The sequence below is a fragment of the Monodon monoceros genome, unplaced genomic scaffold (assembly GCF_005190385.1).
Source record: "Monodon monoceros isolate NGI ecotype Baffin Bay Population unplaced genomic scaffold, NGI_Narwhal_1 Super_Scaffold_13, whole genome shotgun sequence".
Taxonomy (NCBI): domain Eukaryota; kingdom Metazoa; phylum Chordata; class Mammalia; order Artiodactyla; family Monodontidae; genus Monodon; species Monodon monoceros.
Window position 1 is genome coordinate 56,457,495 of NW_021703769.1, and position 26,282 is coordinate 56,483,776.

At 43.6% G+C, this 26,282-nt stretch overlaps 1 protein-coding gene across 2 annotated transcripts in view; it reads right to left on the minus strand.

Moving 5' to 3' along the window:
• Positions 1–355: 355 nt before the first annotated feature.
• The window catches only part of GRIN2A (glutamate ionotropic receptor NMDA type subunit 2A), a 372,579-nt gene continuing 346,652 nt past the window's right edge, over positions 356–26,282 (minus strand). Inside the window, exons 11-13 of one of the 2 annotated variants that reach the window (XM_029221233.1) lie at positions 10,575–10,813; positions 2,539–3,713; positions 2,177–2,195 (exon numbers count right to left, since the gene is read on the minus strand). In XM_029221233.1, coding sequence (XP_029077066.1) covers positions 2,177–2,195; positions 2,539–3,713; positions 10,575–10,813 — 1,433 coding nt within the window. Of the gene's footprint in view, positions 3,714–10,574; positions 10,814–26,282 lie in introns of both variants that reach the window. The other variant, XM_029221232.1, reaches the window with a different exon arrangement.

Sequence of the window (26,282 nt, forward strand, 5' to 3'; positions counted from 1 at the left end):
AGCCACTCAATGAATCCTCAAGCTCTAAGAGAATTATTCCTGGCACCTGCCCACTCATGGGAAAGCATTGCCTACCAAACAGAACACAGCATGACTAAAAGAAACAGGATAACTTTTCAACCTGCCATTCTGTCCCCTCCTCTGGGAACGCTAGCAAAACGCAGGAGGAAACAAGGAAATGGTCAGGCCCGTTTACATTAGCCTAGGGCTTCTGTAACATGACACCACCACAGACCCAGGTGCCCTGCAAAATGGGTGGCTACTTAGCTCAAGCATTTCAGGGATATTCATGTATTTAAAACACACTAATTATTGGATTAGAACGATATAAAGTGTTCAATTAATATGGCTGTGGGTTTCATCATATTTAATTTTTAAACTAGAAAATTCTTGTCTGATGAAGTATCATAACAACTGCCTTAATTCTGAGGGGCCACACCGCATGTACCAGGCACGGTGCTAAGAGCTTCTCACGCATAAAGATTCCCTACCCTTCCCCCAAGGTTTACAAAATGAGTATCATCTCATATCATCTATGCACAGGTTTGAGTAGAGTGAGAATGGAGGTGGCTCGGAAATGACAGATGCTTCGAGGAATTTTTCATCTCCCGTTGGTGCTAATGAGGCAGTTTGCCTCCAACAGAGTGACTGTTTCAGAAGAGAGAAATCACTTGTCCCACTAAAGTTTATCCACAATTTGGAGGCTGCTCAGGGTAGATGCATGAGTGTCTCTCATGTTTTGAAGGCTTTTGATTTAAGGAAGTGGGGCTGGAGACGAGTGTCCAGCTGAATTTCAGGACGTTAAGGAAGATAACCCTACAGCCACGCTGGCCTTCAGCAGACGGATGGCCTTTTATTTCTTAAGGATCGCAGTACACATACGGCTGCCGGCACATGCCACCACATTCACTACACTGGGAACAGCAACACGCAATGAAACGCCACCATGCTGATTCGGGGACTGAACGAGTGATGGTTACTCTGCGGGGGAAGGGTAACAGATACTATACAACCCTGAGTCATCACCAGAAGGGGGAAATGCAAACTTACGTACACAGGAGTCTTCGGGATAACCTACAATGGCCGCTGTGTCATAGACAGAAGATCCACACTTACACGATATTGAAGACACAAATGTGTGAGTTTATGCAGCTCTGAACAAGACCATCGAAGCCAAGGGTGAGAGAGTGTCTGTGAAATACACAAATCGACATCCAAAGGGATTCCTGTAGCTCTCTGCCTGAGGGCCCTTCTGGCCTTTTACTCCAGATGTGTCTTGGAAATGGACTACAGTGAAGCTAGCAGAGTGACCACAAACACACTGATTTGCTACTCCTTGGGGGAGCCTGGAGTTCTGGGGTTGGGCCGGGGCTGTGATGGAAGGCATAACAATAAAGCTGGACCAGTTATAAATCCAAACTTCCTAATCTCTTGCACGTGTCAATCTCGCTACAGTGCAGATGCATTCTTGTTTTGTCTGTGTCAGATTTACATGCATACCATATTGCTTACTCTGTATTAGAGAAACCATTAGGCATTTCTGATGAGGAAATTACATGGTGGACTGGCCTTAATGGAATTTGGAATATAGGAAATCATCACATCACCATTGGCATCCAACGCGTCATTATTGCCAACATACCTAGCGGGCATGTCCAGGAGACTTGCCCTTTTATTGGTTGATTTTTGGTTAAGGACTCACCTATCTGGTATCTGCCACGCTCAGCACACACCTCACAAGATTCCTTGAGTGGAAGACTGTGGCATGGAGCCATGTGCAAAAGAACCAACAGAAAAATACCTTCCTAAATCCTCTTGCTCTTTGCAGGGCACTATTGGACATCCAACATTTATCCTCCGGAACGTTGGCCATTACCTATGTTTCCCTATAGATAAAACATTAATGGAAGGTTTTAAACATCGGATTCAATACTAGGCATTTTCTTGTACACGCGTCTATTGCTGCAGGAATTTAAAACCCTGGGGGCAGAGTACATTTTATTCTTATTTGCAGCATAAGGCATAACATGCTCCGAAATATACACATCGCTGTGGCCTCTACTGTCCCTGGAACAGTATGACGCCGTCGACCTCAAGGACGATCGGAGATAGCTGTCATTCACTGCCTGGGATGGCAGCGAGTGTTTATAAGGGTCCGAGGGGCACCTCCCAATAACTAAGCGTTGGTCATCCCCATAGGAGTGGAGGAAAGGGTTATCGGAGGTGTGGTCTGGCAAGAGAGACTTGCTCCGTTTGCTGACCTCCAGACCCTGGGGGAAAAGGGAGCCTTTGTTCCCCGAGAGTTTGCTGGAGGGGACACTAAAGAGACTCCCGTACAAGTTTCCCTCCAGAAGCCGCTCCCTGTCCTTGAGGCTTATGCTCCGGGAGGGCCTGCTAAGGTCCACCTCCCTGGGTTTGTCGAGGATGTTATCGTAGGAATGCTGCCGGCTAATCCTCAGTTTGTTCTTTGGGAACTGGAGGGCGCTGCTCTGTGCCCAGTCCTGCTGGTAGACCTCCTCCTGGGTAGCTGCGTTACCTGTCTCCTGAAGCATCTGGTCTTCGTCAATGTCATAGAGGTTCCCCATCCGCAGGCAGGAGTCGCATTTGAAGGGGGACCTCATGGTGAAGTGGCCTGAATAGGTGGGCAGGTTGGACAGGCAGCTCCTGCAGTGCGTGGAGTTCTGCCGGTAACGGTCGCTGCCCTCGCTGTGAGGGGAACTCTTGTCTTTCAAGGTGAAGTGCTTGGAGTAGAGTTTATACTGGTCATTGTTGGGGAGCCCATCTTCATCGTGCAGGGGGCTCCTGTTCATGGGCAGTGTGGAGTCCCCCTTGCGGAAACTGTCACCATGGTCCTGGTAGACATTGGAGAAGTCCACGTTCTCGGGAAGGGCCATGTTTTCGACAAACTGGGGAGGATCGAGGTGGAAACTGGCCTCCCTCTCCCCATCAATGGTGTAGATCTTGTCCCTGGGGGAGCTCGCTTTGGTTTTCAGGTAGGAGCGCTCAACCTCGCTGCAGTCCTTGGGGTATTTGGAGGCCACTGACCTTTTGAAGTTGTCCTTGGCCTTGTGGTTCTTACTGTTGTCAGGCTCCCGGTGGCACGTGGCCCGGCTCGAAGTTTCTGAGATGTCCGAGTGGGCCACCTCTTCTGGAAGGTACCTAGGACTCTTTAGGGAGTAGCTCCTGTTCTCCACGGTTCCCTCATCCCTCTGGGAGACTGGGTTCTGGGTCAGCGAATCTTGGCGTAGAGATTCCATGGATTTCTTCCAAAGCTGCCGGGGCCTGGAGTTCCCTTTGGATTCCGTGCTCACGGCCACCTCCACTGTGTTAGGGTTAGACTCATTGAGAGTCAGAGGGTGCTGGCCCTGGAACACGTAGTTGTTGAGGTTATCCTTGTGCCTGTTGGCCATGAAGGTTTGCAGTTCATTCATGTTGTCCCCAAAAATGCTGTCTTTCCCCTGAAAGGACCTGTTGTCTGAATATATCAAGTTTCCCTTATCTGAAACCATGTCCATGATGAGGGATCCTCTTTGAATGAAGTCAGCAGCTCTTTTGGGGGAATCCATTCTTGAGGAGTTCACGTTGGACAAGTTGGAAATGTTTTTGGCTGACCGAAGGAGTTTTAACATGTTGCTCTGGGATCCGGTCAGATTGAAGTCTGGAGACTTCTTCTTTTCTTCAATGTGCACCCCGTGAATGCAGCTGTAAATGCCCTGTGGGGAGGAGCACAAAACACCATCCTCAGCAGCAAGGACATGAAACCATTTCACACCTGAACTGCACCTGCAAAGGTGAGACATGACCTTCTTATAGGAGTCCTGGAGAAACAGTGAAATCCAATCTGAATCCTGATAATGCTTCTTAAATGTACGAGACCAGTGGCAAAGCATCAGGCTTATCTTGTCGCTCTGGCACAAGATATCAAGATTATCTGACACTTTTGCCAATAGTCATACATAGAGTTTGAGAAAAAATATCCACTAATCCTCATACAACTCTAAGGGTCTCAGCACCTCCAAACTGGCGTGTAAGGATTTGGTTGACCCTCCCAACACCCCGGTCACCAACCCTCACTTTTATTAAAGTTTCCCAGGATCATCTCTGGACTCTGGATACCAGAGAGTCAGCTACTGAGTCAGCATACAAGGATCACCAATCATTGATTCCTCTGAGAATTACTGCTACCCCTACACTGAAGCCATCAAGTAAAGCATGAGACCCAATATTTATCTGAAGGAAATAAAAACACTAAAAAAAATACATGCACCCCAATGTTCATCACACCATTATTTACAGTAGCCAAGATATGGAAGCAACTGAAGTGTCCATTGATAGAGGAATAGCAAAGAAGATGTGGTATGTACACACAGACACACACACACACACACAATGGAATAGTATTCAGCCATAAAAAAGAATGACATCTTGCCATTTGTGACAACATAGACGGACCTAGAGGGTATTATGCTGAGATAAGTCAGACAGAGAAAGACAAATACCATATGATTTCACTTATATGTGGAATCTAAAACCAAAACAAATGAACAGCCATAACAAAACAAAACCAGATTCAATAGAAACAGAGAACAAACTGGTAGTTGCCAAAGGCGAGGGGGTTAGACAGATGGGTGAAACCGGCGAAGGGGATTAAGAGGTAAAATCTTCAGCTTTAAGATAAATAAGTCATGGGAATATAATGTACAGTATAGAAAATATAGTCAATAATATTCTAATAACTTTGCATGTGATAGATGGTAACTAAAGTTGTTATGGTGATTATTTCATAATGTATAAAAATACTGAGCCACTATGTAGTACACCTGATATACAATATTGTAAGCCAATTATACTTCAAGTTAAAACTTCTGGAACAGTCTCTCCCAGCTCCACCCCCCCGACAAAAAGAAGACGACGACCTGAGACCCATGTGTGGTCAATCAGACATTTTTTGGAGGAATAGACATAGATGGTGGGATAAAAAAACATCATATGGTTTGAACCCCTGGAGCTCCCTTCTTGGACTTTTCACTTACCCACTCAATATATATATATATATTCTTTGTGTTTTGGCTGTGTGAGAATTTGTTGAGCATAGTTAGAGTTTTAGTTACTAAGAAGAGTGGAGAGTCCTGATGACACAGTGATGCTGCATTTAAATCCATCCAGGGAACTGAATGACTGAGGGACTCGGGGGTAGCTCAGATATAAGCACCCCCATCCATATATCTCTTGTTTTCCACTCCACCTTCTTCCTGTCTTAAAAATAACTGTTGGGCTTCCCTGGTGGCACAGTGGTTGAGAGTCCGCCTGCCGATGCAGGGGACACGGATTCGTGCCCCAGTCTGGGAAGATCCCACATGCCACGGAGCAGCTGGGCCCGTGAGCCATGGCCGCTGAGCCTGTGCGTCCAGAGCCTGTGCTCCGCAGTGGGAGAGGCCACAACAGTGAGAGGCCCGCGTATCGCAAAAAAACCCCACAAAAAACAAAACTGTTTACTTTTCCTTGAAAGTACCTCAGGGGCAGAGCTCTCGATTCATTCTACAATAACAGGCAAAAGAGCGTCAGTGGTGCTGTGATTTGTGCTCCTCCCTTCCCCACTCCTGCCCCCAGATTTTGGCTGCGGTACCTAAAGGGAACAATTCGGTCCAGGCTGCAGGATTTGACCTGGTCCTCCCAAGACTGACAGGGAGCCGGCCCAAGAAGGGGTTTGTTTGTAAAAGGGATGCGGTAGCTGCTGCTGACTTTGGCATAAACTAGTGGGGACTATGGGTCGGTAACTCTGGACTCTTATAGCGGCTCCATCAATTCCCCATGGTGGGGATGCACTGAACCTGCAGGGATGCTCACAGAACTGTGACAGCCTCAAACTGTTTGCACTGCTGCGTTTTTCTTGTAGTTTTCTAGAGACAGTCTCCACTCTGTCGAGGAACAGTAAACAGAAAAGCCTACAGTTGTACATTTGGGCTTCTCTTTCTCTGACCCCCTTCAACCCCAGGCTGCACAGTGAAGGCTCCCTGAGGCCAAGGCCCTGGCATCGGGCACTTCCCACCTGCTGCAGCCTTACCTTTAGTCTCTTTCTCGATGCTGTGTGGTCTCCTTCCCTGTTCCCTCCCAGGAAGCAGTGTCTCCTCTTTGCTTCCAGGGCTGCTGGACGTCAAAATCATACACACACACCGTGTATTTCACATAGCACCGTGCTTTTGAATCTTTTATGTTAACGTATGCCTTCCCTGTCCAATTTAGTAATGTAATAATCTCCTACAATGACCTAGAGGGATTCTGCTACTATAGGTGGAAATCAGTGTGTCTCCTACACGTTTGAATCAGCCAAGATCATAGCCTTTTTTTCCTGTTGCTAGCATTACAAAAACACTAGTTTTTAAATTTTTTCTAACTTTGCAATTTTATTTTAATGAGCTCCCTCCTCCTTTTAGAGACTTTGAGAACTTGCTTCCACCCTTCGCCATCAGGGCAGTGTGCTCCCGCCCGCCAAGATGAGCTGGTTGTCTCTGTATTTGCAGGAGGCCCACAGAAGTGGCCAGGGAGCTGCGCTATGTTTCAGGAGCAGAGAGGATGGCTGCTGACTGCTTCTTCTCATCCCTGGTTTCCGCTGGGACTCACACAACACAGCTAAGGCAGTTCCTAGGTGCTGATTTGCCTGGCAAAGCCTCGGGAAGGACTCAACGTGGTGCCTGTACCCCAGGTTTGGATGAAAGTGTTCATCAACTAAGTTGACCCATCTTCCAGATGTGCTGGTGAGGAGGTGGGGTGTGTATTACAGAAGGATGGGAAGAGTCAGAGACCTGGAACCCACTGGAAATGAGCCCCAGCTCCATCCTTTTTTAGCTCTGTGACCTTGGCTGAGCAACTACATCTTTTTGAGCCTCAAGTTCCACATCTGTAAGATGGGAATCATACACTCTAAGGTGGGTACGAGGGCAAGATCTGATAATGCAGGCAAAGCACCTGACATGGAAGGGGCTCCATAAATGCTAGTGGGTGAGCTGCTCAGTCATCCCCGATGTGCCCTCCCTGTTTGTCACCTCACCTCTCTCTCCTCACACTAGTACGAGCACACAGCGCCCGTTTGATCGAAGCTGGAGGTTTGCTCTGGAAAGCCACTGCGGCTTTCTAATTAGATAAGTTGCCTAAATCCTACCTCAGGAGCCAAATCCCTGGGCTGGAGTTTCTTCCTTCCTTGCAGAGCTCTTTCTTTCCTCCTCTCTATTATTCATAGATTCCGGCTACCTTTTATGGGTTGTGGAAATAAGATGCCCTCTCGGCCCTATAATGGGCTCAGATGAAATTAGCATTGAAGACTCAATGTGCCATTCCAGACAGTTTGCTCTGTTCCACTCCCCGCCCCCTTTCTCACTGGGGCGATACTGTCCTCCTTGGTTCCTTGGTGCCTGGGCCTGATCCCTAAAGTGTCTGCTATGGTCTGCATGTTTGTGTACCCCACCTCCCAATTCATATGCGGAGAGCCTAGTCCCAAAGGTGATGGTATTAGTGGTAGGTAAGTGCTTATGTCATGAGGTCCAAGGTGAGGCCTTTGGGAGGAGCCCTCCTGAATGCGATAAGTGCTCTTGTAAAAGAGACCCCACAGAGCTCCCTCATCCCTTCAACACAAGGGGAAATCTGCAACCCGGAAGAGGGTCCTCACCCGACCACGCTGGCACCCTGATCTCGGACTTGCAGCCCCCAGAACTGTAAGCAATACATTTCTATTGTGGATAAAGCACCCAGTCTGTGGCATTTTGTTATAGCAGCCCGAATGCACTAAGATGGTATCTGACTTCCATTCTGCTGGTCCCCATTGTGGGTCAGCCAGAAGCTGTGCAAGCTCTCCTCTGGGCTCGTTGGGAAGATGTCACGGTTTCCACCTCCCTGGCCTCTGGCTTTGCTACATCTCCCATTCCTCACGTCTCTGGAGACAACCGAGGTGGTTCTTTTTTACTGGTGACAGTGAATATATTTTTCAACGTGAAAGGGACAGCATTGCGGAGAGAAGACAAAAGTTAAGAGCATCCCACAGAAGAGAGGACGCGTTTCTGTAAGTCGTAATAAACAAAGGCCACAGCTGTGGGAGAAACTTGGTTCTAATGTAAAATAAATGACTCTGTGAACTCTGACCTTCAACCTTGGCCGTGCCAGGAGGGCAGGCATCTGAGGTTTGCATTTGTGTCCCATGGGACATGGGGTCCTCTCTCCTCTAGGGAGGGGGAGACAGAAGTTCCAGTTCCAGCTTGTCAAGGCACAACACAGCAATGCTGTGCCCAGTCCCCACTTCCCCCCCGTCCCTCAAGATGCTTGGAATGGGAGTGAGGGATTTAGTCCATTTCTCATAGTGACAATCCTATTAACTTGGCTTCTTTAATGATATCTCGGACAGAGGGAACACTCTTGCAAAAACAAGCAGGATTTACGAGTAAAGGCAATAGTGTGCATTTGCTCATGGCAATCTCAGAATCATTTGGATATGGAAAGCCTTTAGTAACTGGTGAAGAGAATTAGCTTAAAGTTGGCTTAACACCTAGCTGTATGCATGCACGTTGTTATTTCTAAGCAATCTGTGTGTTTAGAGGCCATCAAGCTAATTAGGAAATATGTATTTGCATAGAGCTCAAGTTTAGAGTGCCACTGAATGGAGAAAATAAATCCTCCTGACTAAGCCCATGTGTACCTTCTGGATGTCTTAAAACCACCAAATACTAAGAATACACAAGTTCCTCTTTAGATGATTATTTCATTTTCCCAATGAACATTAGCATATAAAATTAGATGTTTCTAACCACATATTTTTCACCATGTTTCAAATCCTAATATGTTAAACTCTTTCAGAGTAAAAAAATTCCAAGGTGAGTAAACGGAAGAAATAGGTAGATAAATAGATGGATGGATAGATGGACAGATGGATAGATGAATGGATGGATGCATGGATGGATGGATGACTGATTGACTGATTGCCAGGTGGATAGATAATGTTATACTGTGTTGGAAGACAAGTGAACGATATGTACGTATGTGTTTTTATTGTGATGCAAGTAAGTGAGTAGCTTGTATTTAAAAAGTAAAAATAGGGCTTCCCTGGTGGTGCAGTGGTTGAGAGTCCGCCTGCCGATGCAGGGGACACGGGTTCGTGCCCCGGTCCGGGAAGATCCCACATGCCGCGGAGCGGCTGGGCCCGTGAGCCATGGCCACTGAGCCTGCGCGTCTGGAGCCTGTGCTCTGCAACGGGATAGGCCACAACGGTAAGAGGCCCGCGTACCACAAAAAAAAAAAAAAAAAAAAAAAAAAAGTAAAAATATATATTATATGAGTTGTGTGCACATACACGTTGTATAGTATGATTTGTATCAAATCTCTTGTGTTGCTTGTATTTGATGTTTGTTGCGTGTGTAAGAGTGTGGGCTCTGGCTGCTACCACACCACCTGGAGTCAAATCCTGGCTCCAGCAAGGCTGTGTGGTGTTGGGTAATTCCTCTAACCTCATAAATCTGAGTTTCCCCAATTCTGGGCCAATATCAGTACCTACCTCACAGAATTGGTTTGTAGGTTAAATGAAATTATGAGTATAAATTCCTTACATGGTGCCAGGGACATACATGTACCTACAAATATAAGCATTTTCCACAATTGTCATCGTTATTGATGAATTCTGACGCGTGTACCTGTTTATGGCCACACACACGCCATATCGTGCAGCATGTAATGAGGTTTCCGTGGCTCGAACGTGAGTGCACTTACTACAGCGTGTGTATTCTGTGCTGTGGTTTATGTCGTGTTGAATGTATATTTTGTTTCCTGTTTGATGTGTGTGCATTTTCTCGTGGTTCTTCATGCCTGTGTTTCATTTCAGGCTCTGTTACATCGTACACGCTTTTGTGGTTTGTCAGCTGCGTTCACACACACAACATGGCTTTGCATGTAGATTTTCATTTTGTCACACGTGATCTGTTGGAATGCATGCAAACATCATAACATCCTACACAGGAATTTTAATAATGTCCTAGAGCATATCTGGGTGCTCATGAGGGAGGCCACAGACTGGCTGTGTTTGGCCCATGTGTTTTTCTATTTGTCAATGGAATTAGTTACTAGTATTCAAAAGTTGAAAGTTTTCACATATAATCAGATGGTTGCTTTCTCTTTTAAAAACTGGAAGACCTGATAAGACTGGCTCTGCCTTCTGCTAAAACCATACTCAGCAGGAGTGGAGGACGACTGCCCCCTTTGGGTGTGGTGGTTTTTACGCTATGTGTCTTAGTTCTCCACATTCTCCATTGTTCCCTCCCTTTGACACCAGGGTTCAGCTGCTATTTTTATTTTCACTTCTGCTCTTTTTCTCATGCCCGGCCTGCCTTACCTATTCACCTTCATCTCTAGCTTGCATCTGGCTTATGAACACAGAAACTGGTGCCCTTCTGACAAATCCAAGAAGGGCTGATGGGTGAGGGGAGGGTGTGGAGACATCACACCCCCACCCAGGAGTCAAGAATCCCTGATTCTCTGGAAGCCCTGTGCTTTTCTGGACCTGCCTGCCGCAGAGGGAAGTAGCTGCCAGGGGTACTGACCCTGCTGATGGAGAAGAGCAGGCCCGGCCGGTCGGAGCACACGCCCGTGAAGCAGAAGCGCAGCTTCCAGTAAAAGAGGTGTTCCCAGATGAAGGTGATGAGGCTGAGGGCCATGGCGGCCGCCAGCATGTAGAACACACCCGCCATGTTGTCGACGTCCAGCTGGCTGCTCATCACCTCATTCTTCTCGTTGTGGCAGATCCCCGTGAGCCACAGGGTCTCCAGTTCTTCCATCTCCCCTGGACAGAAGACAAGAGCCATAGGCAGTAAGGAGCAGGGCACGCACTGTGGGGCGGACACGCCTGCGTTCGGGACAGACACGTGTGATTTATAGCTGTGCAACCTCAGTGAGAGCGACTGAGCTCTCCTGGTCTGCGTTCCCTCACTTGCGGGGTGAAGATAACGATGACAACAGCATCTATGTGATATCGCTGTAGGAGGATGAAGTGAGATCATGTATAGAGAGAATCTGGCTCAGGCCCTGCCTTTTTTTTCTTGGTCATCATTACTATGTTCCCCCCACCCCTCTTTTCTCTATCCCCGGCCTCAACACCCACCCAAGCCTGGAACAGGACATGGGATAAGCTGGCCGAAGCCTACATTAGAAAGACTCGCATTCCCATTCTGACTTCGTCATAGACTAGCTGTGTGACTTCAGAGCCACAGTGATCCTGTCTGTGAAATGGGTATTATAATAGCGTATACTCCCTTGAGTTCTAGGGAGGATATGAGCTCACATACGCAAAATTCCTAAACGTAGTGCCTGGCTCATGGTAAGTTCTCCTAAATAGGAGCCTTCATGGGTTGCTGTAAAGGAAGTGCCTAGCACACTGCCTGGTACACAGTTGTCCTCAAATATATTTGTTTCTTCTTTCCTCTTCCTTTAGAACATCCAATATTATTCCAAAAAGTCACCCGAAGTAGTGCACTTAGAGCACAAAGTTTTCCTTGACAAGAAACATCCCAGTCGGCTCTGAATGGCCCCTTGCAAACTAAACACCTCCCCACTTCAGTAGGCAGCTGAAGAAGCAGGTGGGGTTTGCAATGGAAAAAAAAAGTAGGCACGGTTGACATTATTATGTCTCTCTTTTATGCACATTTTATCCAGTTGTCATTTAGGAGGAAATTCTCTAGTCTAAATGTCTAGTAATTATACTAACTGTCTAGCAATTCACTAGACTATGATTCAGGTCTTTAAAAATTATCCTTCGAAAACAGTGAAAATCAAGGAAATGTTAAATGAATAGTATGACTACATTGTATATACATACGATCTCTAAGACATAAAAGATGTATGGGATTAAGAAATATAAACTACTCTGCATAAAATATATAAACAACAAGGATATATTGTACAGCACAGGGAAATACAGCCATTATTTTGTAATAACTTTAGGTGGAGTATAATCCATAAAAATATTGAATCATTATGTTGTACAATTTAAACTAATATAATATTGTAAACCAACTATACTTCAATAAAGAACACTTGCAGAGGCATGCAGCGGGCGTGGTCTGGAGCTGGGAAGTCGCAGCTGCCGCCACCGCTGCCACCGTGATGTGCGCAGTTCCTCGCCCGGGTGTTCATACTGCAGCCTGTCAGGTGACCGGTGTTGCGGCCACTGCAGCCACCCGCAGGACCTTTGGGCGCGGAGTATGCGCCACCTTGGCACCTAGTCCCTGAGGCAGGGACGTCCTGGCCCAGAAAAGAACGCTGTTTAGGTGCGAGCCTAACCACCTAAGTGAGGGCACTAAAGCTGCCTGGGGAAGGGCAAGGCCTGCGTTGCCGAGCTCGGGCTTGGAGCCCTGGATTTGTTTGGGTTAGCGGAGATTATAAAAAAGCAAAAACTGGTGAGGATAGAGACCAATGCTGGCAGGAATACAGGGAAAGAAAAAATCTCATGCTCAGTTGCTGGAGAAATAGGAAAAGGGAGGCATGAAGACAGTTAGAAACTTGTCCTAAGCCAATTAGCTCAAAAGTGGAAGAGCTAGGATTCAAATCCAGAGAAGTGTCCACTTCAGACTTCATTCTGGGAGAAAGTAGTATAATTTACAAAAGGAGAAATGAGATAACACATCCTTTCCTAGAAGAGCATTTACCAATTCCCAGTCTGTGGTGATTAACCGCTTGCAGGATCTTGGTTCCCAGGCCAGAGGTTGGGCCCGAGCTCCTGTGGTGGGAGCTCCGAGTCCAAACTGCTGGACTAACAGAGAACCTCAGACTCCAGGGAATATCAATTGGAGTGAGGCCTCCCGGAGGTCTTCATCTCAGCACCAAGACCCAGCTCTATCCAACTGCCTGCAAACTCCAGGGCTGGACGGCTCAGGCCAAACAACCAGTAAAACAGGAATATAGCACCACACATCAAAAAAAAAAAAAAAAAGAAAAAAGAAGAAAAAGAAACGACAAAAAAATATGTTACAGACGAAGGAGCAAGGTAAAAACCTACAAGACCAAATCAATGAAGACAAAATAGGCAACCCACCTGAAAAAGAATTCAGAGTAATTATAGTAAAGATGATCCAAAAACTCGGAAACAGAATGGAGAAAATACAAGAAACATTTAACAAGGATCTAGAAGAAATAAAGAGCAAACAAACAGTGATGAACAACACAATTACTGAAATTAAAAATACTCTACAAGGGGGCTTCCCTGGTGGTGCAGTGGTTGAGAGTCCGCCTGCCGATGCAGGGGACACGGGTTCGTGCCCCGGTCTGGGAAGATCCCACAAGACGCGGAGCAGCTGGGCCTGTGAGCCATGGCCACTGAGCCTGTGCGTCCAGAGCCTGTGCTCCACAATGGGAGAGGCCACAACAGTGAGAAGCCCGCGTACCGCCAAAAAAAAAAATACAAGGAATCAATAACAGAATAACTGAGGCAGAAGAATGGATAAGTGAGCTGGAAGATAAAATGGTGGAAATAACTGCCAGGGAGCAGAATAAAGAAAAAAGAATGAAAAGAATTGAGGACAGTCTCAGAGACCTCTGGGACAACACTGAACGCACCAACATTCGAATTATAGGGGTCCCAGAAGAAGAGAAAAAGAAAGGGTCTGAGAAAATATTTGAAGAGATTATAGTCGAAAACTCCCCTAACATGGGAAAGGAAGTAGTCAATCAAGTCCAGGAAGCACAGAGAGTACCATACAGGATAAACCCAAAGAGAAACATGCCGAGACACATATTAATCAAACTATCAAAAATTAAAAACTAGGAAAAAATGTTAAAAGCAACAAATAACATACAAGGGAATCCCCATAAGGTCAACAGCTGATTTTTCAGCAGAAACTCTGCAAGCCAGAAGGGAGTGGCAGGACATATTTACAGTGATGAAAGGGAAAAACCTACAACCAAGATTAGTCTACCCAGCAAGGATCTCATTCAGATTCAATGGAGAAATTAAAAGCTTTACAGGTAAGCAAAAGTTAAGAGAATTCAGCACCACCAAACCAGCTTTACAACAAATGCTAAAGGAACTTCTCTAGGCAGGAAACACAAGAGAAGGAAAAGACCTACAAAAACAAACCCAAAACAATTAAGAAAATGGTAACAGGAACATACATATTGATAATTACCTTAAATGTAAATGGATTAAATGCTCCAACCAAAAGACATAGACTGGCTGAATGGATACAAAAACAAGACCCGTACAAATGCTGTCTACAAGAGACCCACTTCAGAGACACATACAGACTGAAAGTAAGGGGATGGAAAAAGATATTCCATGCAAATGGAAATCAAAAGAAAGTTGGAGTAGCAATTCTCATATAAGACAAAATAAACTTTAAAATAAAGACTATTACAAGAGACAAAGAAGGACACTACATAATGATCAATCCAAGAAGAAGGTATAACAATTGTAAATATTTATGCACCCAACATAGGAGTACCTCAATACATAAGGCAAATGCTAAAAGCCATAAAAGGGGAAACCGATAGTAACACAATCATAGTAGGGGACTTTAACACCCCACTTTCACCAATGGACAGATCATCCAAAATGAAAATAAATAAGGAAACACAAGCTTTAAATGACATGTTAAACAAGATGGACTTAACTGATATTTATAGGACATTCCAACCCAAAACAACAGAATACACCTTCTTCTCAAGTGCTCGTGGAACATTCTTGAGGATAGACCATATCTTGGGTCACAAATCAAGCCTTGGTAAATTTAAGAAAATTGAAATCATATCAAGTATCTTTTCCAACCACAATGCTATGAGACTAGATATCAATTACAGGAAAAAAACAGTAAAAAATAGAAACACATGGAGGTTAAACAATTCACTACTAAATAGCCAAGAGATCACTGAAGAAATCAAAGAGGAAATCAAAAAACACCTAGAAACAAATGACAATGAAAACACAATGACCCAAAACCTATGGGATGCAGTAAAAGCAGTTCTAAGAAGGAAGTTTACAGCAATACAATCCTACCTCAAGAAACAAGAAAAATCTCAAATAAACAACCTAACCTTACACCTAAAGCAATCAGAGAAAGAAGAACAAAAACCCCCCAAACTTAGCAGAAGGAAAGAAATCAAAAAGATCAGATCAGAAATAAATGAAAAAGAAATGAAGGAAATGATAGCAAAGAACAATAAAACTAAAAGCTGGTTCTTTGAGAAGATAAACAAAATTGATAACCCATTAGCCAGAGTCATCAAGAAATAAAGGGAGAAGACTCAAATCAATAGAATTAGAAATAAAAAAGAAGTAACAACTGACACTGCAGAAATACAAAGGATCATGAGGGATTACTACAAGCAACTATATGCCAATAAAATCGACAACCTGGAAGAAATGGACAAATTCTTAGAAAAGCACAACCTTCTGAGACTGAACCAGAAAGAAAAAGAAAATATAAGCAGACCAATCACAAGCACTGAAATTGAAACTGCGATAAAAAAATCTTCCAACAAACAAAATCCCAGGACCAGATGGCTTCACAGGTAAATTCTGTCAAACATTAAGAGAAGAGCTAACATCTATCCTTCTCAAACTCTTCCAAAATATAGCAGAGGGAGGTACACTCCCAAACTCATTCTACGAAGCCACCATCACCCTGATACCGAAACCAGACAAAGATACTACAAAAAAAAAAAGAAAATTACAGACCAATATCACTGATGAATATAGATGCAAAAATCCTCAACAAAATACCAGCAAACAGAATCCAACATGATCAAGTGTGATTTTTACATTCACATTACATTTTACATTTTTACATTTTACATTTTACAAGTGTGATTTATCCCAGGAATGCAAGGATTATTCAATATACACAAATCAATCAATGTGATACAGCATATTAACAAATTGAAACATATGATAATCTCAATAGATGCAGAAAAAGCTTTTGACAAAATTCAACACCCATTTATGATAAAAACTCTCCAGAAAGTAGGCATAGAGGGAACCAAACCTACCTCAACATAATAAAGGCCATATATGACAAACCCACAGCCAATATTGTTCTCAATGTTGATAAACTGAAACCATTTCCTCTAAGATCAGGAACAAGACAAGGTTGCCCACTCTCACCGCTATTATTCAATATAGTTTTGGAAGTTTTAGCCATAGCAATCAGAGAAGAAAAAGAAATAAAAGGAATCCAAATTGGAAAAGAAGTGAAACTGTCACTGTTTGCAGATGGCATGATACTATACATAGAGAATCCTAAAGATGCTACCAGAAAACTACTAGAGCTAATCAATGAATCTGGTAAAGTTGCAGAATACAAAATTAATGCACAGAAATCTCTTGCATTCCTATACACTAATGATGAAAAATCTGAAAGAGAAATTAAGGAAACACTCCCATTTACCACTGCAACACCTAGGAATAAACCTACCTAGGGAGACAAAAGACCTGTATGCAGAAAACTATAAGACACTGATGAAAGAAAGTAAAGATGATACAAACAGGTGGAGAGATATACTATGCTCTTGGACTGGAAGAATCAACATTGTGAAAATGACTATACTACCCAAAGCAATCTACAGATTCAATGCAATCCCTATTAAACTACCAATGGCATTTTTCACAGAACTAGAACAAAAAATTTCACAATTTGTATGGAAACACAAAAGACCCTGAATAGCCAAAAAATCTTGAGAAAGAAAAATGGAGCTGGAGGAATCAGGCTCCTGGACTTCAGACTATACTACAAAGTTACAGTAGTCTAAAGTTACCGTATGGTACTGGCACAAAAAACAGAAATATAGATCAATGGAACAGGATAGAAAGCCCAGAGATAAACCCACACACATATGGTCACCTTATCTTTGATAAACGAGGCAAGAATAAACAATGGAGAAAACACAGCCTCTTTGTTAAGTGCTGCCGGGAAAACTGGACAGCTCCATGTAAAAGAATGAAATTAGAACACTCCCTAACACCATCCACAAAAATAAACTCAAAATGGATTAAAGAGTTACATGTAAGGCCAGACACTATAAAACTCTTAGAGGAAAACATAGGCAGAACACTCTATGACATACATCACAGCAAGATCCTTTCTGACCCACCTCCTAGAAAAATGGAAATAAAAACAAAAATAAACAAATGGGACCGAATGAAACTTAAAAGCTTTTGCACAACAAAGGAAACCATAAACAAGACGAAAAGACAACCCTCAGAATGGGAGAAAATATTTGCAAATGAAGCAACTGACAAAGGATTAATCTCCAAAATATATAAGCGGCTCATGCACCTCAATATCAGAAAAACAAACAACCGAATCCAAGAATGGGCAGAAGACCTAAACAGATACTTCTCCAAAGAAGATATACAGATTGCCAACAAACACAAGAAAGGATGCTCAATATCACTAATCATTAGAGAAATGCAAATCAAAACTACAATGAGGTATCACCTCACACCGGTCAGAATGGCCATCATCAAAACATCTACAAAGAATAAATGCTGGAGAGGGTGTGGAGAAAAGGGAGCCCTCTTGCACTGTTGGTAGGAATGTAAATTGATACAGCCACTATGGACAACAGTATGGAGGTTCCTTAAAAAACTAAAAATAGAAGTACCATATGACCCAGCAATCCCATTACTAGGCATATACCCTGAGGAAACCATACTTCAAAAAGAGTCATGTACCACAATGTGCATTGCAGCTCTATTTACAATAGCCAGGACATGGAAGCAACCTAGGTGTTCATCGACAGATGAATGGATAAAGAAGATGTGGTACATATATACAATGGAATATTACTCAGCCATGAAAAGGAACGAAATTGAGTTATTTGTAGTGAGGTGGATGCACCTAGAGTCTGTCATACAGAGTGAAGCAAGTCAGAAAGAGAAAAACAAATACCATATGCTAACACATATATATGGAATCTAAAAAAAAAATAGTTCTGATGAACCTAGGGGCAGGACAGGAATAAAGACACAGACGTGGAGTTGGACTCGAGGACATGGGGAGGGGGAAGGGTAAGCTGGGACGAAGTGAGAGAGTAGCATTGACATATATACACTACCAAATGTAAAATAGATAGCTAGTGGGAAGCAGCTGCATGGCACAGGGAGATCAGCTCGGTGCTTTGTGACCACCTAGAAGGGTGGGATAGGGAGGGTGGGAGGGAGACGCAAGAGGGAGGGGATATGGGGGTATACGTATGCATATAGCTGATTCACTTTGTTATACAGCAGAAACTAACACACCGTTGTAAAGCAATTATACTCCAATAAAGATGTAAAAAGAAAAAACCCTGCAGAGAAAATAAAGAAAATACTCGAAATGTTTGGTTTTCTTTTGAAGTTAGTAATCATAATTACTGGTTTCACATTGGTCTCTTTTTTAGGTTTTGTAAAATTTGTGTATATTGCTTTTGGTTTGTTCTCACTCTTGAATGATTCAGCTGAACACAGAAATCTAAGTTGACAATTATTTTTCCTTGACCTTTTGAAGATGTTATTAAGCGTCCTTCTGATCTGGACTGTAATTGTTGAGAAGTCAGCTCATAATGTATTTGTCATTACTTTCTATGCAATCTGTATTTTCTCTCTAATTGCTTTTGAGAATTTCATTTTGTCTTTGGTGTGGAATCTAGGTGTGAATGTTTTTATTTGTTCTGCTCTGGACTCAGTGTGATTCTTCAATCTGATGATTCATAACTTTAATTCTGCAAAAATTTCACCCATTGTTGCTTCAGCTCTTAACTCTCCCCATCTTACCTTCTTTTAAGTTAATAGACTTTATTTTTTAGAATAGCTTTATATTTAGAGAAAAACGGAGCAGAAAGTACAGAGTTCCCATACACTCCCTCTTTCCATTTCCTTTGTTTTCCCTTATTAACATCTGGCATTGATGTGGCACATTTTTATAACTTATGAACCAAATACATTATTATTAACTAAAGTGTACAGTTTACATTAGGGTTCAATCTTTGTGCTGTACAGTTCTGTGGGTTTTGCCAATGCTTAAGGTCATGTATCCACCATTACAGCATCATACAGAGCAGTTTCAGTGCCCTAAACATCCCCTGGGCTCCAGCTGTTCATCCCTCCTCACTGCTCATTCCAACTCCTGGCAACCACTGATCTTTTAACTGTCTCTACAGTTTTACCTTTTCCAAACATCATATAGTTGGAACCATATAGTATGTAGCCTTTTCAGACAGGCTTCTTTCTCTTAACAAGATGCATTTAGGGCTCCTCTATATGTTTCCCTGGCTTCATAGGTTCTGTTTTTGTTTGTTTGTTTTTTATCTCTGAACTGTATTGCATTGCATGTATGTATAGTTTGTTTACCCATTCGCTTATTGAAGGACATCTCGCTTGTTTCAAAGTCTGGGCAATTATGAACAAAGTTCTATAAACATTCATGTTCAGGTTTCTGTGTGGACATAAGTTTTCAACTCATTTGGTCAAGTACCTAGGGGCATTACTGCTGGATTGTATGGTAAGACTATGTCCAGCCTTGTAGGACCTGCCAAACTGTCCTCCGAAGTGACTGCACCATTTTACATTCCCACCAGCAATGAATGAGGTTCCTGTCCATGTGACACATCCTCACCAGTATTGATTAGTGTGTCAGTGTTTTGGATTTTGACCATTCCAATAAGGTGTGTAGTGGTATCACATTGTTTTAATTTTCAATTCCCTAATGACACATGATAATCCTATCTTTTCTTCTTCTGAAATTGTTTAAAATATTCTAGATCTTCTCATTGTATCTTCCAGGTTATTAACTTTGTTTTCATATTTTCCATTTCTTTATTGCTCCATCTGGCAGTTAGCTGATTCCCACAGATCTATTTTCCAGTTCATGAATTCCTTCATTAGTAATATTTGGCTTTATGTTTTAAGTTTTAATCTATTTTAATTGTGACATTCATCTGGCTCTTTTAAAATTCTGCCTATTCTTTTTATGGTAAAGTCCTACTCTTTTGTTATGACTTTTAAAACTTTGATACATTTAATAATTTCACACCTACATTCTTTCAGATTACTCTCAGCCCCACACCCCATCCCTGCCCCCTTAGTTCTTGGGATTCTGATTCTTCTGTTTGCTGTTCATGCTGACCTTCATGGTGGATTACTTTCTTGTGGTATTTGTAACTTTTGACTATGAGCTAATCTTCAGCAGAGCTGTTCTCCCCCTAAACCCCATGGGACTCCCAAGCATCCTGGGCTACATGTAGGCATGTCCCTACAGAGGGGTCCTGGATTTGCTTCCGCCATGGTTCCAGGGCCCTTCAAAGTACCAGTTTTCATATAAAATAAATTTTACTGTAATTACTGCACCATTTAAGTAATATACACTTAGATCTCCATACTCATTTGGGTTTTAATTTCTCACTCAGCTTCAAATGGATGGCAAGCTCCTTGTACTTTCTTTGCTTTGATGGACAGTTTTTTCTAGTCTCCTTTTCATGGACTCATTGACAGTCTCAGATTTATGTAGTGGTATCATTTTCTACCCTCCTTGCACAGTTCAGGGTCCCCACGTGGATGTTAAAGCCCCAGGCTCCATCCCTATTGCCTGTGTCCCTGTAGGCACTTCAGCTGAAACGTACCATGAGAATATCCCATTCCCCTCTGTTTCTGACACCTAAGGATTTCTCTTTCTTTTGACCTTGGCTGTGCATTGTGGGTTTGTGTGTGTGTATGTGTGTGTGTGTGTGTGTGTGTGTGTGCGAGCGCACACACCTTCAGTTCTGCATTTTTATGTGTTTGTAGCGTCAAGGGGTCCCATATCAGTCAGTTTTCCACTGTGCCACCACCCTTTGTACGAGTATAACTTTTGTAATAATGATTTTTAAAAAGCATGCATATTTATGGGAGAAAAAATAGGAAATGTATCCTCTTATAAATTCTTGACCCACAAGGAAGGGTGCTGGTTGACCAGTGGTGCAAGCAGAGAGGTGGGAAGGGATATCTTGATTTCAATTCCTTTCCTTCCAACAGCCTGCAGTGCTTTCATATAGTCACAAATGTCCTGGGACACTCGGCAATATGACCTCACTCTCCACCCAACACCACAATTGACTCGTCCGAATTCGCTGCCCACTATGTGCTTCAAGATTTACATGATGGCTTCCTCCTCGCCCCAAAACACCGATGCCATCCCTCCAAAAATACTACATGCTGTTGACCTTCTCCCTCCCTTTGGAGTTTGTGAGGACTCAAAAATGGGTCTTTTCACCACATTTTGTCAAATTCCCAGCAAGTCTTCCCTTTGGTGTTGTCCCAAAGAGAGCCAGGTTTGGATGCCTGTAACAGGGTCAGTCTCGGTAGAAGGAACATCATTTTGATTTCTTTCAGGATGTAAATATAAAGATTTTTCCTCTGCCCTTTGTGCAAACACCTCTGCACACCTCTGCACAAACACCCAGGCCCACGTCCCGAAAGGGAAGCAAACGCACATTTCTCAACACCAGTTCCAACCTGTTCCAATCATTTTCCAGCCGTTCATTTCCTGCCTCGTGGCCTTTTCTACTAGTGCACTGAACTGTAGTTCAAATACTTTCTGATTCCATTTTTAATTTACTCAAGTATATTGTAATCTCCTTGAGGGAGATCAGGGACCACGTTTTTTGATTTTGATATTTCTCATGGCCTGCAGCACATAGTAAGCATTGGATCCATATTTTCTGTTCCTGTTTCTTTCCTTATATCTCCAGGCTTTAATTGGGCAGCATTGTAAAAAAAAAAAAAAGGTCAGATATGTTGGGTGAGTTTTTCTGCCACATAAATAGAGGAGATAACAGAGCAAAAGGGAACTTGCAGTGGCTTGAGAGTGAAAGGCTGGGAAGTCTGCATGTCCTCAGCTAGGGAGAAGAAGCAAATGTCATTTTTTTCCAGGAAGCAGCCCTGTGCTGCTCTTTCCATGTCCGTTTCTCCCATTACAAAGAGGCCATGATCTTTGTCAATGTGATCTTGTGAAGTGGAGCCGGTAAATGGGAAAATTAAACGTCTTTCCTGAAGGAGACTGATTCTTGCTGGGAGGACAAAAGCTAAAGGTGCTCCTGGGGGCAGAGGGAGCCTGCACAGCTTTGGGTTTGCAGCCAGGGCCATACTGTCTTTCTCTCTCCGGCAGACAGCATTATCTATCTACTCACAAGGTCGAAGCCATGGGTTTCATATTTGAAAAAAAAGAACATTCAAATAGACATCATCCAGCAAATCACAGGAAAGAATGTTTGAGGTAGAAAACACTAGAATAAACTACAAAAGGGAGTACCCTTCCCTGAAGGGTTTAGGGAGTGTGGCGCATCATCCCGTAAGGTCTAGACAGTGACCGGAGGTAGAATTAGGGTCAGACTGCCTGCAATCAATTCGCCTTCAACACTCACTACCCATTTGATCTTGGTTCCGATACTCTGCTTCTCTATCCATCCACTCAACCATTCGTTTACCTATTTCTCTAGTCTTTTAGTTAACAAAGTTACATAAATTCTATTCTGCTTCAGGCACTATACTAGAGTTTTCACAGATTAACCCAGGCAGCCCTCATATCAACGTAATGTGGCTGGTGTCACTGTCCCACCCATTTTACAGATGAGGCACAGAGCGGTTAAGGAACTTGCTCAGTCTCTCTGAGCTCCAGGTCTAACATCTACCAAATGCAACACAACAGTATTTACCTATAGGAGTTAAGCGGGGCTGCATGCATACGTCGTGCCTGGCACACCTTGATTACTCAGTATGTATCCCTGCAGAGATCTTTATTTCCTGCCTGAAGCCAGTGAACTGGTGGGTGGGGTGGATCACATACCCCTCCCTGAGCCCTTCCCGTTCATGGAGTCTATGATTCCAAGAATGCACATCCAGAGAGAAGGCTTAGCTCTCCAATAGGAACTTGCTATGTCCAAAGTCAGAGAAATCAGTTCCTTCTCTGCCCTCAGACTCGTCCTCTGCTTCCAGAGGGCCTGCAGTTGTCTTTCAGATTAGATTTCATTCTATTCTGCGAGGCTGTGTGAGTGCTAAGGGGATTGCTTCGGGAAAGGATTTTATAGCATGCAATGGACTAGCCTTCAGACTGCCTCAGCATTCCTCCCCCGAGGTCGGTTGTAAAAAGTCCATTTTGAACCTGTACCCCTTAGGTTTTGTCCAGGGCCTGAGAATTTGCTGAAATACATCTTCTAAAATCAGCCCACTCATATACCCTTGCAGGCACACATCTACATTTCTTTTTTTTTCTTGGTTTCTGGCCAAAGCCCCTGACCCTAGGCAGTGATGGTATGGAAAGGAACAGTGTGTGGTTTTGAGAAGCTGGGTCTGATGTTCTGTTTCATTCCCAGTCGAGGAAGTGAATGCTTTGGGGGTCTCTGAGGACCTCATTGGGTTGTGCCTTACTCCCTCACTCATTCATTCACTCACTCGTTCATCCATTGTAAAAAGAACATTACTAAAGCACTTAGTGCGAGGTCGGCATCTCTGTATTTTCACAGAGATGAATAACACATAATCTTTGGCCTCTACCAGCTCAGAGTCCTGCTGGAGAGACAGTCCTGCAAACCAGTAATTATGGCAAAATGAGACGACTGAATTTGCATAGGGCTGGAGGTAGCAAGAAACATGGAATGTTTTGCCATCAGAGGATGGTTCAAAATTTGGGAGAAGAAAGAAGCCATCAAAGGAGAGGTCTGAAGGGCAGGAGCCAGATGGCAAAGGACTCAGCTTTTGTGCTAAAGGATCTGGGGTGTCCTGGGAACAGTGGAGCCATTGGATGAGACTAGCTGTATGCCTGGTAGACCCAAGATTCTTCATTTGCTGTCCACGTTTTTGCAGTCCTGGCCTGTAATTGGAAACCACGTGTAAGATTGGCTGTTACAAGACGTGGAAGCAACCTAAATGTCCATTGACAGATGAATGGATAAAGAAGATGTGGTGTGTATATATATATATATATATATATATATATATACACACACAATGGAATACTACTACCCAGCCATTGAAAAGAATGAAATAACGCCATTTGTAGCAACATGGATGTATCTAGAGATTGTCATACTGAGTGAAGTAAGTCAGACAGAGAAAGAGAAATATCGAATGATATCCTTTATATGCGGAATCTAAAAAGAAATGATACAAATGAACTTACTACAAAACAGAAACAGACTCACAGACTTAGAGAACGAACTTATGGTTACCAGGAGGGAAGGTGGGGGGAAGGGATAGTTAGGGAGTTTGGGATCGACATGTACACACTGCTATATTTAAAATGGATAACCAACAAGGACCTACTGTATAGCATGGGGAACTCTGCTCAATATTATGTGGCAGCCTGGATGGGAGGGGACTTTGGGGGAGAATGGATGCATGTGTATGTACGGCTGAGTCCCTCTGCTGTGCACCTGAAACTATCACAACATTGTTAATCGGCTGTACTCTGATATAAAATTAAAAGTTAAAAAAAAAAAAGATTGGCTGTTACAGGTGGGTGAGGAATGGCAAATTTGAACAATCGTGCTATAGTGTGCAAGAAGGTCACCAGTAAATTCTATCCCAGTGATACAGATCTGTCAGGGTCTTCCCCTGGTCTCAGAGGCAGGCAGTACAGACTAAACTCTCCTGCTCCCAGGCTTTGAAGTGACTGGGAGAAAGTCACCTGTAAGAAATTGCTGATGAGGGTCCATTGTAAACTGTTATTAATATCACCACCACCCATAACAATTTACTCTGGATCTACCAGTTGCATGGTATCATGCTGAAAACTTGGCAATGGCTATCTCTGGGGTCCAGCTCAGAGGTCTCCACCTCCAGGAAGTCTTCCCTGAATGCACAGGGATGTGAGTATGAGACTATGTTTTCTCCTTCCATGACATCTTGGATATCTCCTCAATAGAGAACCTGTCACACTGGAATATAGCTGCCACTTGCTTCTAAGTTCTCCCCATTGGGAGGTGAGTTTATTCAGGGTGGGGATCTTGTCTTATTCTTCCTGTATCCCCAGTCCCTGGCACAGGAATTGGCACACAGTAGGTGGTCCATAAAACCGTGTTGACTGTAGATGACACAAGTCTCCTCTCCTTGATCAGCTTGTGATCTACTGGTCCGAGGATCAGCAAGAGCTAGGGAGAAGAAGGAATCTGTGAAACCCCAGGCAAAGGGGTCAGGAATAGTTTCTGAAACACAGAAATCAAGGCTGACTCTTGGGGAAAGCAAGTTCCAATCAAAGATGCCAGTGATAGAGTCCAGTGGTCCCCCACAGAGATGCACCTTCCGTCTACAGCCTAAAGGCGTCAGGGGGATGTTGCTGCTGATCCCATTAGGGTTTGCTGTGAACACTGAGAGGGAAACTGACCCCGTTTCAATCCTGTTTCATGTCTTTCCCCAGGGACCGGCCACTTTGGGTTTCTGAGAAGCCCGAATGGAATTGGAAATGGCAAAGGAACAACTTTCTTTGTAGAAAATATAGGGCACCCTCATCAACAGGCTTATGTTCTCAGTGAGAACAGATCCGGTCTCTGTGAGCTCTGAGCTGTGGTCCTGGGAGTGATGGTGGTTGGGGGGCTGCAGCACTGAGACCAAGTCCTTTCCTTACCAGTTGCCCTGGAAGGAAGCTGCTGGTCAGAGCTGGGATGTAGTCTGTGGCTTTGGAACAGAGTGAGGTCAGCCAGACCTTCTGATCACTGACCTTGGGGCCTTGGCTTCGTTAATCCCATGCTCTAGATTAAAAGCCAGATGACCTTGGATCTGGAAATAATGGCATTCCATAGCCTAGGACCTCTGTATCCATGATCTCTAAAATGAACAATTTGCTAGAGAGAAAAAAGTACCTTTGGGGGGAGGAGAGGAATAGTACAAGATTCTGGACACAAATAGACTGAATTTGGAAGATAAATCTCCCTTATTTAAATGTCAGAATATTCCATTTCTGTATAATGCTGAGAAGTCACAAAACCAAAATAAAAATAGGGCTAGGCTTAAATGTACCCAGTTAGATGCAGACACGGGCTGTCTTTGCCATAAATGTTTTAGCACCACCTTCCAACTGAGGTCTCTGCTCTGTGGATGGAGCTCAAGTGTTGCAGAACTCACTGCTGCTTGTCGCCATCTGGCTGAGATTTCATAGGCCACCTGATCAGCCGTGCAAGTTGGTGTTGGGGAATTTTATGCACACAGGTCCCCAACCTGTGTCTCTCGAAGAAGAAAAAGAAAAAAGAGGAGAGAGGACTGGGCAACTCCATCAAGCATCAAACAACGTACATGGTCACAATTTTCCATTAGAGGG